The sequence below is a fragment of the Scleropages formosus genome, chromosome 15, assembly GCF_900964775.1.
Source record: "Scleropages formosus chromosome 15, fSclFor1.1, whole genome shotgun sequence".
Taxonomy (NCBI): domain Eukaryota; kingdom Metazoa; phylum Chordata; class Actinopteri; order Osteoglossiformes; family Osteoglossidae; genus Scleropages; species Scleropages formosus.
This window is the reverse complement of record NC_041820.1, coordinates 14,816,063-14,833,312: the sequence shown is the minus strand read 5'-3', so window position 1 is coordinate 14,833,312 and position 17,250 is coordinate 14,816,063. Positions and strand designations below refer to the sequence as shown.

Here is a 17,250-nt window from a genome sequence, read left to right as displayed (position 1 = left end):
TTGGTTTGTTACTCAAAATTCATAAATTGAATCAAACTGGTTGCTTTGAGGGGGCTTCTGAATTTCTTTTTAATGCAACCTGGGTAATGTTCTGTATAGCAAAAGCATTGGTATTGGACAAAAAGACTGCTACAAGAAGCACGTTATGTACCTCTTTGTTGGTAAAGTGCACTTATGGTTTTTTCTACAGTGACAGAATAAATAAATGTTAAATGAATAAATGTAAGCAACCTGGACAGCTCCACAGACTCGGGCAGCAGTGAGGTTTTTTTGGATGAGAATAGAATAGCTCGTGTGTGTTGGGGGGGCAGACAGCCTTCCCTCTGAGCCAGGATGCCTCGTGCATGTGGCTGCACATTTAGTCCCCTGGCAAGAGTTTACTACCACATTGGCTAGGGTTTTTTAATTGTACTTTATTTACAGAGTTTAACAGGGTGTTTAAGAACTTACAGCTCTGCTTATGTGCAGTTGGCATCTGTCAGAGCATCAGGTGAACCTTTGTCTTGCTGCTTGAATTGATATAGCTCACTTCAGGGGAAAAAAAAGTATGAAATACTTTTCCAAAAAGTTGCTGAAGGCAAAAAGCTTCTTAAAAGTTTGTATGTTGGGAACTACTGTATTTCTACAATCAGCATATTTCCAATTTCTTTAATTACCTACTGACAAACTTTTCAGAATATTTCTGTTGCACATATCCATTTCAGTAAGAAAATGTTTAGTAATTCTGAAACATTAGCACACTTTGCAATGGTGTCAGTACATGTAAATAGTTTTTGATTGGAAGAATGTGTGTATCAGACTGATTACAATAATTGACTGAAAATGCTGCAGGCGCTGATACAAAAATGGTAACAGTGCATGCATTCTACTGTAGACTTTCAATAAAACTATTAAAACACCACTTATTTTTATTAAACCTTTACGATCTTAAAGGTGCATGTAATGGTTTCCTTTGGACCTGTGTTGTAGTGACAGAATAGTTTCTTTTTGAAGTGGGATGTTAAGCAGTGTTGTATTATGAGTAAGTGCATAGTGCATTAGCCAGTGAAAAGGCAGGCCCATAAGTAACCAAAACAATTTACCAGGGGGACCTGGATAGTGGCTTTCATTTTATTTAAAAAAAAAAAAAAAAAGAAGAAAAAAAAATACTGGGTTTGCTATGTCAGCTGGAGGGATGTTAGCGGTAACCATTTGTTTTTAAAGAAATGGGCATTTACTAGCACTGATTCCATAACTGTTGCGGCTGCTTGTTTGCAGATGTACCGGCATGGTTGAAAAGCCTCCGCCTTCACAAGTATGCAGCGTTGTTCTCAACAATGACATATGATGAAATGATGTCACTGACGGAAGAGCAGTTGGAATCCCAGGTTAGTGGTACTTATGTACAGACATAACTGTTCACTGTATACTGAATTTGTAAACTTCGGGAGAAAAACAATTCTTTAACTATAGGAGTCAGTTTCATAACAAGCTGCTCGAGAGATTTTGTTCAAACAAACATTAGCACATTCTTACTCAAATTCTTTAACTTGAATGGGGCCTTCGATGAAAGGGATTGGTGAAAAAATGTTTTAAAAAAGGATTTATATTCTGATTTCATGTTTTCAGAATGTCACTAAAGGGGCAAGGCATAAGATTATTATCAGTATTCAGAAGCTAAAGGAGAGACAAAACATGCTTCGTTCCCTTGAAAAGGTGAGTGACCATGCTTATTGCAATAAATTGCAATGCATTGTACTTCATGTTTGAGACCCTGCCTGCCAAATTGCACAGGTATGGAGAGAAGTCTCAGGGTGATGTAACTGGCCTGTGTTTCTTTCCGTGGCTGAGCTTGTTCCTCCCCAAGCATTATAATAACTCCTCTGGTCAGCTGGATGCCTTCCCTTAAACTAGCCGTGTGGAGAAATAATTATTACAACCCCAGTTCCAAACAAGTTTGGACAGTATGGAAAATGCTAATGAAAACAAAAAAAGTGACTGGTAAATTTACTTTGATTTGTATGGAAACAAACACTATAAAGACATGGTACTTCATGTTTAACCTAATCAACTGCATTGTTTTTTAAAGATATACGTTTATTCTGAAACTGATGCCTGCAGCATTAAAATGTTGGAATGGTGTAGTTTAGGACTAGGAATGATCTGACAAGTTAAAATAACAAGGTGCTGTGAAACAGGTGAGGCAATCGTTATAGTATATAAGGAGCCTCCAGAAAAGGCGTAGTGCTTCAAGGAAAGGGATGGGTCGAGGTTAGCCACTTTGCCGACAGATGTCAGCAAATAATCCAGCACATTTAGAACCGATTTCCCCAAAGTAAAATCAGAAGGATTTTGGGCGTTTCAGAATCAGAATGAAGTTTTATTTGCCATTTCACCCTCTACAGTACACAATATAATGAAATGATTCAAGGAATCCAGTCAAGTCTCGGTGCGGTAAGAGCAAGGCTAAAAACCACTTCTGAATGTACATTATCTCCGATCCCTCAGAAGTCACTGTCTTTAAAACCGTCATGCATCTCTAATGGATATCCTGACATGGGCAAGATGTACATCAACGCTGTCCAGAAGCGCCACCAACTTCTTTGGGCTCCATCTCATCTGAAATGGACAGTAACACAGTGGTTTGACAAGACAACATCTCAAAGTAGTTTTTGGGGAAAAAAGCACCTGCCATCTTTTCCGGACAAAAGAGGAAAAGGACCATCTAAGCGCTTACCAGTACCAGGTCCAAAAGCCAGCATCTGTTATGGTTTTGGGGTGTCTCAGTACCCATGGCGTGTGTAGCTTGCACATCTGTGGGGGCGTCATTAATGCAGAAAGATACGTTGCTCAAAAATTTGTACATGTGCTGCCATTCAGATGCCATCTTTTCCAGGGATGTCCCTGCATTTTCCACCAGGACAGTGCCAAACCACATTCTGCCTGGATTACAAGCGCATGGCTGCGTAAGCAGAAAGTGCAGGTACTAGACTAGCCTACCTGCAGTCCTGACCTGTCTCCGATTGAGAATGTGTGGCGCAATATATGACAGCAAAGGTGCTGTATAATTGTGCAGCTGAAGACCTGTATAATGGATGAAAGGGGGGAAATTATGCTTGCTAAATTTAACCAACTGGTGTCTTCACTGCCCAAACACTTAAGTGTTTTTAAAAGACGTGTACACTTGACCGTCCAAATATTTTGGAATGTGTTGCAGGTATTAATTTCAGAAAACTTATCTTCAAAAAACAATGCAGTTGATGAGGTAAAACATAAATACCTTGTCTTTATACTGGTTTTGTTTGAATACAAGTTGAAGTAAATTTACAAAACGCTCCCTTTTGTTTTTATTAGTATTTTCCATACCGTCCCAACTGCTTTGGAATTGGGGTTGTATTTTGTTTGTGGTCATTGTCCGTCCCTCCCACCCTGTCTCTCCGCATTCAGTGTCAGATTGACTGTCTCTTTGATAGTAGCACAGATGTCTGCAAGGTATTGGAGCGCAGCCTTTCTGTGAACATAAGTGTAAAATAGATACCTCAGTTTTGAATTTTGAGCCATTTACAAATGCTGAGAGCAATGTAGCCAGAGCCTCTATACAGTTGTCTTTTCAGTTATCCAAACGTCAACTTTTTCAAGGCGTTTGAATTCCTTGGCATTGTTTTGATTTTTCTCTTTATTCTGTTTTTGCATTCAAGGTTGAATTAAGACATGTATGCAAGTTTTGTGTAGAATTACATCTGTTTAGAGAATTGAAATTAGAGCTGATGGTGTCTCTATATGTATTCACAAGTAATGGAGTATATATTTGTTGCTTGCTTGTAGAATTTATGACCACCCTCCATTGCTTTCTGTCCAAATTTTGTGTTCTCATTACAAGTTTCTGCTGTTTCATTATCCTTTTATACTTGTATTGATGTATTTAACTTGTTGGAACATGTCTGTGAACTTTAAACTATTTTAAAGCTTTCTTGTTAACTCTGCTTTTTAATATTAAGATGAATTTATCAGAACCTTTGTTTACATCTTATGGTGTAACTTGCTGTCCAGAGCCTTTGATCCTGCAATGCAATTTCTGATATAGCACTTTATCCTGAAGACAGCGTACATTGACAAGATTACAAATACAGCAAATAAGCCATCAAATACAACCCATAGTTTATATTAAAGTGATAACTAAAGCTATTGGAGGAAAAGGAGACAAGTGATTAAATATGAGCTAAAACAGTCATTGACAATGTGCTGAGAAGAAAGCATAAGCTCCCTTCTGCTATATATACATTCTCTCTAACCTCCTCTTATTTTCTCCTCTTCTAATTTTGTGTGAATTAGGATATTTTGGAAGGGGGTAATCTCCGTACACCCCTACAAGAGCTTCACCAGATGATACAGACACCCATCAAGGCTTGCAGAAATGAAGAATCTGGACAGAGGCCCTTGCTGGGACCTGACGGAAAGGGGAGTGTCCAGAGTTCGCACTTGAGTGGTGGGGAAGCAGAGTCAGGAGGGGCAGCCATTGCAGAAGAGGATATCCCTGGCCAGTTCACTCGTGTCATGGGCAAAGGTGTGTGTCTGAGAAAACAGGCTTCTGTGAGAGATGTTTCTGAAATTTTAAGTGAGCTGGTAATGTTCCAGCTGAGATTTGGAACATGAGTTTGTAGCATTTATCCAGTAAGATCTTGTGGTTCATTTATGTTATTCTGATGAGTTACATAAAATCTTTCACATGCTTATTGATCTGTTCCTTAAATAAGACTGTTCAAGTTTCTGTTGCCATCTAGTTTGCACACAGCTCCTTGTCTCCAGGCCAGACGAAGAGAATATCAGTTCCTATCTCCAGCTAATCGACAAGTGCCTGATCCATGAGGTATGTCTGCTATTGTTGTTGTTTTGAGGTGTTTTGCCATAATTAATACAGATGTGGACCTGGTCACCAGCTACACTACTTTCTGTTTGTAACTTGGGTCATTCCTAAATCAAACTGCTACATCACAATCAATAAAAAGCTAAATAATACAGGCATCCCTCAATTTTTGTGGGTTAGGTTCTACAGAGCTTCAGATGGGCTGTAATGAATTAAAAATAGAACAATTAATGTGTCTTCTGCGGGTTCAATATGTTCCATAGCCTGTCCAGGACATATATGGTATGAAGCAAGGTACACAGTGGACAGGGCTCAAGTCCATTGAATTACTTTATCTTTTATTAACATACATTTATCCATTTAGCTGATGATGTTCTCCAAAGCGACTTATGTTAAGGTTACAATTATTTACCCATTTATACAACTGGGTAATTTTACTGGCACTTTTTGGTTAAGTACCTTGCTCAAGGGGATTACAGCTGGAGGTGGGGAGATCTGAAACTTGAACTTTTGAGTCCAAAGGCAACAGCTGTAACCACTGTACTTCCGGCTCCGCCATGAAACAACATGCACAACATTAATCAGCATCTGGCTACTTTAATCTATGCCATCAGTGAAAGTGTAATAATAGAAACATACCTCAGTTTATGTTCAGGAAAGTTATGTAAAAATCTGATACAGACCTAATTGAATATGCTCTACAAGATTCAGCATGTTAACAACTTCCAGCTATATTAAATTATTTAAAAACAAACTTACTGAAAATAAATCTTTGCAAATTCCTGTTTAAGGCTGATTTTGACATTCATGTCATAAACATGCACAGGGGATGTTCAGTCCATTACAAATTAAGTAAAAAGACAAATGATATAAGTAAATAAACAGTAAAAAGTTTCTTTAAATTTGTAACTTAAGTCTTTACAGCACAAGAACCCAGTGTGATCTCTTCCTCCTCCTCACTGTTTCAGCAATTGTTCAGTTAGTCTTCATATTGATACCCTGACTGGGCACTTTGGTCTTAACATTTGCAAATTTCAATGTTACTTTTACTGTATTTGTGAAACATTATAGAGAAAGGGTCAAATGTTTAAAAAAAAAAAAAAATGCTTTAATAAACAGTGAGAGACATGCATTCTACTCTTTGGTTTCCTCCCATTTCTTAGGCTTTCACAGAGACGCTCAAAAGGAGACTGTTGTCCTGGAAACAGCAGGTGCAGAAGTTGTTTCGTTCATTTCCACGGAAAACTCTCTTGGACATGGCGGGATACCGGCAGCAGAGAAGGTCAGTTAGCTGAGTGCAACATCTCATCATTTTCATCAATATTAGTTTCAGTTCAAATATATCTCTGGTAATTTGACTAAGTTCATGACCTGTTTATTTCCTAACCTCTCCAAACCTGTGGCTTTTTTACACCCGTGGACGAGGAAAATAATTTAAAAGAAGACTTTTTTTCATTTGCTCTTGGTTGCCATGACATCGTCTTGACACTGTCTGAGTATGTTGTTCTTTCTTGGATCTTCCAGCCGTGCCTTTGGCCAGTCCAGCTCCCTCCCAACTGCAGGTTGTGTCGGGGGTGGGGTATCAGCCCGGAGGAGTTTACGCCAGTTCCAGGTGCCGTCACGGAGTGGCGCGAGGCTTGGGCTCCTTGGCACCACGGGCATTCTGGGACCGACGCCACGCAGTGCCAGCAGTACCCCAAGCAGCCTGAAGCAAGGACGCCAGGTGTGTCCCTTGAAACCGTCTGCTTGGCATGTGATCATATTTAAGGCCCTGATTTTTCTCCTAGATTCTTACAGACTGTGTGAAAAATGTTATTGCTCAGTCAAGTGGATAGAGCCACAGACAATTTAAAACATACCAGAATTCCTGCAACACTGCAAAATGGAACAGTTGAGGATCTGGTTTTAGCTGTAATGATAACCTGGCATTCTTGCATGTCTGCTCAAACATTTTTCTAGGCATCCTTACAATAGGAGGAAATTCCAGCATTTTCCTTGACACTACTGAGCTTTTGGATTGGAGGCAGAGGGGGGGGAAGTGTGAGTCACTCTGAGGGGATGTGGAGCAAGAGGAGGGGCGTGAGGCAGTGGTGGGAGGGGCACGGGGCTCAGAGTCGGGGCAAAGGCACCGAGTGAGGGAACTAGTTGGAGGCAGTGAGAACAGTGCACAGGCATTTCCTGTTTTTCCCTATTCCTCTGTAGGGGAGGGCTGGGAAGGGCTGCACAGAGACAAATTTGAAGGTTCTGTGTACAGAAGGCAGTGCGCTGAGCACAGTTGATCTGCTCTGTGGATATCTACATAATTCATGTGTAGAATAACTTGTGAAGCGAATGCTTGTAACTCCTCAGTTAAGTACGTTTTAGCAGTAACACAAAATATTTGTGGGGGGAACACTCATGATGCAAAAAAAAAAAAAATCACAGGGTTAAAAAAAAAAGTATCAGTAGCTGAAATATAATTGAGTACAAATTTGAAAATACATCTTAAAACATCAAAGCTACACTTTAAATATGAATGGCACAGCGGTGGCACAGCGAGTGGCGCTGCTGTCTCTCAGCACCTGGGTGGTGCAAGAGCACATGGGTTCAATCCCTGCTCGGTCTGTGAAGTTTGCATGTTCTCCCCATGTCTGTGTGGGTTTCCTCCGGGTGCTCTGGCTTCCTCCAGCAGTCCAAACACTTGCTGTTCAGGTTCATCAGTAGTGTTTCAATGACAGTGTGTTACACTGATGTGTGGTAGAGTGACCCATTGTAAGTAGTGTATCTAGCAGTGTAAGTCACCTTAGTGAATAAGATGTGTGGGCTGAGAACAGTGCATAGTTAATTGGAAGTTGCTTTGGAGAAGAGCATCTGCTGCATAAATAAATCTAATTATTAGAGCTGTTATACACTGCATTGAATTCACCTTCCTTGTTCCCTGGTTTTCTGTGTGTGTTTCCAATGTAATGACACCAAAGCATTCACTTTTCTGTTTAAAAACCCTTTTTTTTTTTTTTACTTTTAAGCTTTTTCGACTTTTATTTGTATGCTGGAATGTAGTTTTTTTTTTTTTTTTTTGGGCTTTTCCCTTTGACCAGTAGACCTGTTGCTCATTGCATGATTTGTTTCATTATTTGAGGAAATGATGATGGCAGTGTGCAGACTTTAGCCCCCTTAATGTGTCAAAGTGTAATGTAAGTTGGGAAAACAGCCTGCATGGGTCGGAAGGAACAACAACATCTAGACCATTTTGGATTCAACACTCAAAGATGTTGGAACAGATGAGTAAAGGCAGGTCTTAAATGGACCACTTGTCCACTCCTGTCTATTTGTTAAAGGCCTAATTTAGTTTCTCTTTGGACATTTCATGGTGACTTCCTTAAGAGACCCAAGACAAACACTGAATAGCAATGTTCAGTTAGGTCTCTGAGACACGCATGCTCTGTAAGGAATCTACATCATTAAGGTTCTCTTAAGGTCTTCCAAGTTATCTGTTTCTGCTGTCCTTTTAACTATTAAAGGTGCCTTAATTGAACAGGAGGGAGAGTTTATGTGGCTATAGTTGTAGTTTAGGCTGTGCAGGGTATCTCACCAGCGTTGATCTTGTTTCTGTCCCCCCCCTCCCCCCAGGGCCTGTGGTTCGCCAACCCAGGGGGCAGTAATAGCATGCCCAGCCGGACCCACAGTTCGGTCCAGCGCACCCGCTCGCTGCCTGTCCACACCACGCCACACACCATGGTCATGTTCCAGAACACTGGTAAGCAGTTCTGTCAGTGGCCGAAATGTTTGTGTTGCAAATCAGTTGAGTTCAGAAATACAGCTTGCATATAAAATGAATTCAGATTTTTAAAAAAATCTGCCATATTTCAGTTACCTTTATTTCCTGTGTCCTGGCTATGGATTTAGAGGGTGGAGGGAGGGAGAAATTAGCTAGAACATGATGTGGCTTTGTTTTGATAAAGAATTGTTATTCACCCCCCAACCCCAGGAGAAGTTAGGAGGGAGCATTTAGGAAAGGAGAAATTTGCAGTGTGAGTAAGAGAAGGGGCACTGTGCTCTGTAGCTACAATGGACCCCTTTATACTGGGTGCTGGGACACCCTGGCACGCGCATACACTCCCACTTGCTTGCTCGCTCTCTCGGTCGGTCGCTCGCTCGCTTGCTCTTTCTTGACTCACTCTCCCTCCCTGCTGTAGTTGACAGCCCTGTAGTTACAAACACAACACATGCAGCCAGGGGTTGCTGGGACTGGACCCTAGCCAGAGTATGCCACTGGGAAAGGACAGTCCACATTCCCACCCACCACCCCCTTCTTCCTCCAAAGCTAGTCAGATTAATGGATTGATTGAATCACAGGCATCAGTCGGGGGGTGGGGTTCGGATGCCTAAAAATAGCAGGTTGACTGTTCCGTCCAGCTAGCGAATGCTTAACTCAGCTCTTCCTCCCCACAAGGGATTTTCAAAGCCCAGCCTGTGTTGACTCAGCTAAAGGCAAGACCGCTTAAGGCTATTCCAGTGATGCGATCAGGATGAGGAGCAGGGAGAGCACAGGGCCCGTTCTCAGAGATCATTTAGACAAGGGCAGCGGTTGTGTAGAGTGTGTGTGTGTGTGTGTGTGTGTGTGCGCGTGCGCGCGCCATATGCCATTGATTCTGCAATTTAATCAGGTAATGTTGCACAAGTGGCTGAATGACGCTTACTGTGAAAGGATATTTTGGGAATTTGAAATCTTGATTTTACTTTCTCCTGATAAGTTTTGTGATATTCTAAGCAGTTCAATGCAAGAGGCTAGCCTATGGTCAAAGTAAACGGTTTACTGGGTTCCATGACAGTGATCAGTGCTGATCACAATTTTGTTGTCATCATCAAGGATTATGTATGTTGAACTGTGTGTGTGTGTGTGTGTGTGTGTGTGTGTGTGTATTTTTATGACTCTTCTGAACATGCACTGTTCTCATCATCCAGATCTCCAGGTAGCGGTAACAGAACCTGACATCAACAACCGCCTTGAGTCTCTGTGCCTGAGTATGACAGAACATGCTTTGGGAGGTAAGGTCCACACTGCTCAGGTGTCCAAGGTTTAATTAGAAGTCCTCACTCCTGTCCTTCACTCCTCATCCTATTTATTGACAGTCACATTTTCTCATCTCTCTTGGTAGCTCAGGCAGAACTTCAGTAGGCAGATAGTTACATGTGCATCTGTGTTGAGGTAAAATCCTTTTTGATTTTTGTCAGCTGTACCTCACAACCGAAATTTACTTCTCCCCTTTATCTCATCTCATCTTCTGTCCCGCTTGTCCTAAAAGGGTCGCGGTGGCAGCAGGGAGAGCAGAGAGGCCCAGCCGCCCCGTCCCCCGGAGCTTCCTCCAGCTCAACCTGGGGGATCCCCAGCCTTTCCTAGGCCATCTGTGAGATATAATCCCTCCAGCGGGCCCTGGGCCGACCTCAGGGCCTTATCCCAGTTAGCCGTGCCTGGTATACCTCCAAAGGGAGGTGCCCAGGGGGCATCCTTATCAGATGCCTGAACCACCTTAACTGGCTCCTCTCAATGTGGAGGAGTAGCGGCTCTACTCCGAGCTCCTCCTGGATGTCCAAACTCCTCACCCTGTCACGGAGAGTGAGTCCCAACACCCTGCAGAGAAAACTCATTTTGGTCTCTTGTATCCGCGATCTTATTCTTTCGGTCATCACCCAAAGTTGATGACCATAGGTGAGGGTAGGGACGTAGATTGACCGGTAAATGGAGAGCTTCGCCTTATGGCTCAGCTCCCCCTTCACCACTACAGTCCGGTACAGCAACCCCATTACTGCTGCCGCTGCTCCCAGTCTGCGGCCGGTCTTGCGCTCCCTCCTTCCCTCACTCGTGAACAAGACCCCAAGATACTTGAACTCCTCCACCTCGTGCAAAAGCTCTCCCCTTACCTGGAGGGGGCATACCATCCTTTTCCATGAGAGAACTATGGACTTGGACTTTGAGGTGCTGATCCTCATCCCCACCGCTTCACACTAAGCTGCAAACCGTTCCAGCGCATGCTGGAGGCAACCGTGTGACAGTGCCAAAAGGATAACGTCATCCGCAAAAAAGAGACGTCACCTTCCGACTCCCACGCAGAATGCCCTCCTGACCTCGACTGCGCCTTGATATCCTGTCCATGAAAACCACAAACAGGGAGTGGAGACAAGGCACAACCTTGGCGGAGTCCAACACTCACACTGAATAGGCTTGACTTAATGCCGAGTATGCAGACACAGCTTTCGCTCCGTATGTACGAGGACCGAATGGCCCGCAGTAGTGGCCCCGGTACCCCGTACTCCCGAAGCACCTCCCACAGAATTTCCCGGGGAACACGGTCATAGGCCTTTTCCAAGTCCACAAAACACATGTAGACTGGATTAGCAAATTTCCATTCCCCTTCAATTATCTGTGAGAGGGTAAAAAGCTGGTCCACTGTTCCATGGCCAGGGCAGAATCTGCATTGCTCCTCTTCAATCTGAGGTTCAACTATTGGCCGGAGCCTCCTCTCCAGCAGCCCAGCATAGACTTTCCCAGGGAGGCTGAGAAGTGTGATGCCCCGATAGTTGGCACACACTCTGGTCCCCTTTCTTAAAGATAGGGACCACAACCCCAGTTTGCCAATCCAAGGGCACTGTCCCCGAGGTCCATGCAACATTGCAGAGGCATGTCAACCATGACAACCCTGCAACATCCAGGGCCTTAAGCATTTCCGGGCGGATCTCATCCACCCCTGGTGCTTTGCCACTGTGGAGCTTACCAACTACCTCAGTGACTTCCATCAGGGAAATGGAATCTGACAGCCCGAAAGCCTCTGGCCCTGACTCCTGTAAGGGAAGCATATCACACGGGTTTAAGAGTTCTTCAAAGTGCTTCTTCCACCTCCCAACAATGTCTTCATCAGAGGTCAGAGTTTCTCCACTCCTGCTAAACACAGCCTGAGTGAAACTCCTCTGACCCCTCTGAGCTGTCAGATGGTTCTCCAGAACCTCTTTGAAGCCGACCAATAGTCGTTTTCCATGTCCTCTCCAAACTCCTCCTATGCCCCGGATTTTGCTTCCGCAACCACAGTCGCTGCTGCCTTTTTCACCTGCCGGTACCTGTCTGCTGAGTCAGGAGTCCCCAGAGCCAACCAGGCCCTAAAGGCCTCCTTCTTAAGCTTGATGGCTTCCCTCACCACCAGTGTCCACCATTGGGTTCTTGGTGCCAGCCAGGGCGGCAACCCAACAAGCTTTTGGCCACAGCTGTGCCTGGCTGCTTCCATAATGGAGATTTTGAACAGGGTCCATTCAGACTCCATGTCCCTTCCCTCCTCCAGGACATGGGAGAAGCTCTCCCGGAGGTGCAAGTTAAAATCATTCCAGACAAGGTCCTCTGACAGTTGTTCCCAGCACACCCTCATTAAACGCCTGGGCCTACTGGGTCTGTCCATCAGTTTTCCCCGCCATCTGATCCAACCCACCACTAGATGGTGATCAGTTGACAGGTCAGAACCTCTCTTCACCCAAGCATCCAGAACATGTGGCCTCAAGTCAGAAGAAACGACTACAAAGTCTATCATTGACCTTTGACCCAAGGAACTCTGGTACCAAGTACACTTATGAGCTTCCTTGTGTTCGAACATGGTGTTTGTTATGGACAAACCATGACTAGCACAGAAGTCCAATAACATTTCACCATTCAGGTTCAGATTGGGCAAGCCATTCTTCTCAATCACCACCCGCCAGATTTCCCAGTCATTACCAACATGAGCGTTGAAGTTCCCCAGCAGGATTATGGATTCTGTAGGTGGGGCCCTGTCCAGAACCCCACTCACCTTCTCCAGGAAGGCCGAATACTCTGAGCTGCTGTTGGTGAATAAGCATACACAACAGTCAAAGTTTTCCTCTCTGCGACCCTAAGTCGCATTGAGGCGACCCTCTCGTCCACCAGGGCAAACGCCAACTGTATAGCAGCCAGCCGGGGGCTTGTGACTATCCCCACACCCGCCCGGGACCTCTCACCTCGTGCAACTCCTGAGTAGGAGAGGGACCACCCCCTGTCAAGGAGTTTGGTTCCAGAGCCAACACTGTGAGTAGAGGTGAGCCCAACTATATCTAGTTGGTATTTCTCAACCTCCCACACCAGTTCCGGCTCCTTCCCCCCAAGTGAGGTGACATTCCACGTACCAAGAGCCAGTTTCCGTCGCGAGGGGCTACGACGCCATGCGCCTCCCCGCCCCCTCCCGCCGCCAGGTATACATTGCACCCGACCTCCATGCTGGACCTTGCAGGTGGTGGGCCCACATGCCCCCCCCACCCCACGATGCCTTTTCGGGCTGAGCCCGGCTGGGCTACGTGGGCTGCCCAGCCACTAGGCACTCACCTAGGAACACTACCCCCAGGCCTGGCTCCAGGGGCAGGTCCCGATGTTTACCCTGCCTGGAATAGGGTCAATCTCCTGTTTACTTTTTCCATGGAGGTTTTTGGACCGTGTTAGTCTGGATCTTCACTCCAGACCTGTTCGCCTTGGGAGACCCTACCAGGAGCGACGACTTAGCTCTGGAGATCCCTAGATCACGCAAGCCCTTCTGCCACGCCAAGGCCCCGATATAGGAAGGGTTTTCCCCTCTTATTTTTTATATAAAAAAAAAAAAAAAGTTAGTCATACTGCTCAGTTTTTAAAATAGGTCATGGATAATGAATTCAGATTTACAATTCAGCTTTAGAGATTAATTTTGGGGTATACTAACCTAACTGTACAATGTACTCTAAAGTGCAGTTTCAATTTTGCAATCTAAGGAGCATTTCATGTCTTCAGTTATCTTGACTTAATTCAACATAAGTCACTTCATAGTACTCCTGCAAAAGCAGTGAAATGTGACAAGCAACGTAGCAATCATAAATTTAAAAAAAAAAAAAAAAAAACTTAAAATTCTGTGAGAGTACAGCATGTTACCAAGAGAGACCCAGAAAAAAAATGTATGGATTAAACCAGTCACGGTTCCCATGCAAAACGGAGTTTTCCTCTGAATAGTTAGCTTCCCCTGTGTCGACTAAGGAAGAGACAGGGCCTCTCAGTTCTCAGCGTGTACCGGTGGACAAGTGCAGCTTTGTATGCGAGGTGCTGGGGCGGGAGTGTGGAGCAGAGGCGCGGACCTGTGGGCAGGCGGCACTGCGGTGCGTTCAGGAATGCCAGACGCGGCAGCGCTCCTGCGTCCTGCCGCCGACCACATCCAACAGATCAGCCAGTGTTCTGCACCCCCCCCCCCCCCCCCGGCGAACCCGCCATACCCGGCAGAAACAGGCCCGGTTCCTCCTCGCCGCACAGGAAATGGTCCCTCCTGCTACCGCTGTCCCAGTGCAGACCTTTTAGTGGAGTTCTCAAACTGCGGCTGAGGCAGCAGCCTCTGTGAGCAGAGAGGAAGCTAAAAATGGCATGTGGCAGGGCTCTGAAATGTACCTCAATTTATCTGCACTTTGTAGTGGTGCCTAGTCATATACTGCAAATACGTGTATGGCTTCCTGACAAGTGGGCCTTGTAGTAGGCATAATAAAATGACAATGTGTAAAATATGTGTTTCTGCCACATCTGTTCATGTAGTCATACATCAGTAACTTAAGAGGGTACTAGTGCAAATTTCCTTAATCACTGTTGAACATTTTAGTGAAAATGTCAGTTATAGTATTTGGTAGTATTTTATAACACATATGCCCAAGCAAGAATTCCACTGGTAATTGTTCTGAATGCTTACATTTTTCTTGTTTAATACATTTGTTCAGACTTCTTGTGTGAGAGCTTATCATAAAGGATTATTAAACAATGAATGAGCTTGTGTTTTGCAAAAAAAAAAGTAGTGTGTTTTGGTTCATTTCTTTGGTCTTCTCATCTTTGCAGACGGAGTTGACCGGACGTCAACAATCTGAGTATGGTGCAAGGAGACCCAGAGGGAAAGTGATGGCTGTGAGCCAGAGACAGGGTCACCCCAAGGTCACAAAGGTCCGCTTGCCAGCAGCCAGCCGCTGTGGTGTGTAGGGGGGGGGGGAGTCCAAGAAAGGAAAGGGGGGGGGACTAATTTGCCATTTCACAAAGGGCTCCACATTGGCACGATAATTCACTTTGTAATTATCATTCACTACATTTTGTGAACAAAAAATGTGTTTACAAAATCTGAGGTTTTGGAGAGGAGAAAACAAAGTTTAAGACAAAACTAAGGTCTTTGCTGTAAAATTTAGTTTTTTTTTGAAAAACGAACCAAAACAACAACAGGAAGTGGAGAAGCCTCCTCCTCCAAGAACTCAGAGGGTGAATGTTGAGATGGTCTGAAGACCCTGCTGAGCAGCGGCCATCACAAAGGGTCGGTAATCCTTTGGGCAGGCAGGTGGGCAGTCGGGCGGGTGGACAGAGGGATGGTCCAGGCGAAGCCTGCCACGTTAGAGAAAGGAGCCGCAGCTCAATCCAAAGCCAAACAACAACCAAACCAACAAATGACTGAAGCAGTTGATTTGTTCGCTTTGTTGGTTAATTTGTTTGCTTTCTGAGTGAGGAAGGCTTTGTTCTGAGGGCAGAAGAAGGCAATAAAACATATTGTTTACATATGATACAATTGAGGGTACTGAAACATTTATGGCTTTCAGGTATGAATGCTACCTTTTTTTTTTTTCTTCCTCCCCCCCTTCCTAAGCACGTGATTATCATTTCCTACTGTAGCATTCATCATTGTTTTGCCTACTTGCGGAGGAGCTGAGGGAGCCCACTCGGGTGTCGCATGGGTTTAAGGGAAGCGTAGGTAGGGAACACCAAGACGAAGAAAGGATAAAAAGGAAGTTGCCAAAGGAAACAAATGCTATGAGGAAGAAGTTGGAAAGGAAGAAGCAGGAGGAAAAGGAAATGATGCTGAGGTTATATTTCATAGGACATGTTCCTGCCAGCTTCAGTCTGTCATTCCTTGGGAAGATGGTATGTAAGTACTGTAGGGGGAAAATGTGAATTAGACCCAAATATGGGATTAAAGTTTTCACACACAGAAAAATGCTACAATAGGGTCTTTGATTTTCATTCCCATTTGCTGTGATCTTTTAAGGTATACAGTAAATTGCACTTTTTTTTTTTTTCCTTCTCTCCTGGTTAGTCGTAAAATTTCAGTGAAGTTTGATCTGCATGTGGTGAAAAATTGACTTGTTTTAAGGTGGTTAGAGAGCATTGGTATGGTAGATGTGAAAGATTAGAATAGCATCTTGTTAGATGCAGGGCTGGAGGGGTTTCAGGTAGGCTGAGAAATGTAAATGTAGATGGACAGTGCATGTTTGAACAGGTGCTAATTGTCGACAAGTGGAGGACAGTGACCTCATGTGAAGCATGTCTTTTTTTTTTTTTTTTTTTTTTTTTTTTTTTTAAAAAAAAAGCTTATTTTGCGGTTTTCTCATCTAAGTAGTTCCATGTAGGTTAGGTGAATGCAAAATGATGCTTTTTAGCAATGATTTTTGATACCCCCTACCATGAAGATTGTGTATGCAGAGCGCTTTTCCAGCGGTTTTTAGTTCCCCCTGGTGGCCAAGTTTGGAAGTGCAACCGCACGTCTCTGAATTCTTTGGCACCGCAAACTAATCTACACTTCAGATCTTGTTTAATTCCAGTTTTGTCTTAACACACTTAGTTTTTCCTTTATTTTGAATTCGATTAGCATTGTATTTTAGGTTTCTGTTTTACAATTTGTTTTATATTTGCTGTTAATTTTGACGACAGCTGTACTTCTACTTAAATTATTTCCATTTGCTGTATGACAAGGATCTTTAGTTTTCATGTAATGGGTTTTCTGAGGTTTTCACTGTCAAGTGTATGCAGGTTACTGTCCTATATTGTAAAGGACATTGAAGTTTGATTCTTTATAATTTCCTGCTTTGTGCATTGTTATTTCAGTGTGGATTCCAAAGGCAATGCCAGTCTGTGCAATATATTTTCACATGGATATTGTTAAATTATTACACAGAGGATATGATAGTCAGAGTGGTGATGGAGGTGGATTCATGCAAATGAAAATTTGCCCCTCTTCTGTGATGCCACTGACCTGATCTCAGGCAGACAGATGCTCTGTATCAGTGCCACATTTATTTTTTTTATTTTTTTTTTTTGTTTGTTTTTAGATTTTCAGTCATAAATCTTTCCTCTGCACCGTGCCTTTCTCTCTGACACTGTTTTTTAGTTGTGTAACCCGGTTCAGTGTTCTTAATCATCCTTATCAGTGTCAGTTCTGTACTGTCCAAAGGAAAATGATTGAAGTTTTTCCTACAAGTGCCAATGTGCTGTACCTCCCAGCTGGCCCTCCACTTACGTTGACAAAAAGTGGTGATAGTGGGGAGGTAAAATATTCATCGGACGTAACCAGATGACAATATTGTAGTTATGCACAGGAAATCAGGAGTGTGTCTGTGCTATG

At 43.8% G+C, this 17,250-nt stretch overlaps 1 protein-coding gene across 6 annotated transcripts in view; it reads left to right on the top strand.

The window, feature by feature from the left end:
• Positions 1-16,200, top strand: part of samd4a (sterile alpha motif domain containing 4A) — a 41,094-nt gene extending 24,894 nt beyond the window's left edge. For all 6 annotated transcript variants that reach the window (XM_018727321.2, XM_018727317.2, XM_029258680.1 and 3 more), the window contains 9 exons: positions 1,258-1,367; positions 1,609-1,695; positions 4,312-4,543; positions 4,761-4,846; positions 6,007-6,125; positions 6,368-6,566; positions 8,453-8,579; positions 9,788-9,871; positions 14,712-16,200. In XM_018727321.2, coding sequence (XP_018582837.1) covers positions 1,258-1,367; positions 1,609-1,695; positions 4,312-4,543; positions 4,761-4,846; positions 6,007-6,125; positions 6,368-6,566; positions 8,453-8,579; positions 9,788-9,871; positions 14,712-14,740 — 1,073 coding nt within the window. In that variant the 3' untranslated portion in view covers positions 14,741-16,200. The remainder of the gene's footprint in view (positions 1-1,257; positions 1,368-1,608; positions 1,696-4,311; positions 4,544-4,760; positions 4,847-6,006; positions 6,126-6,367; positions 6,567-8,452; positions 8,580-9,787; positions 9,872-14,711) is intronic.
• Positions 16,201-17,250: the final 1,050 nt, after the last annotated feature.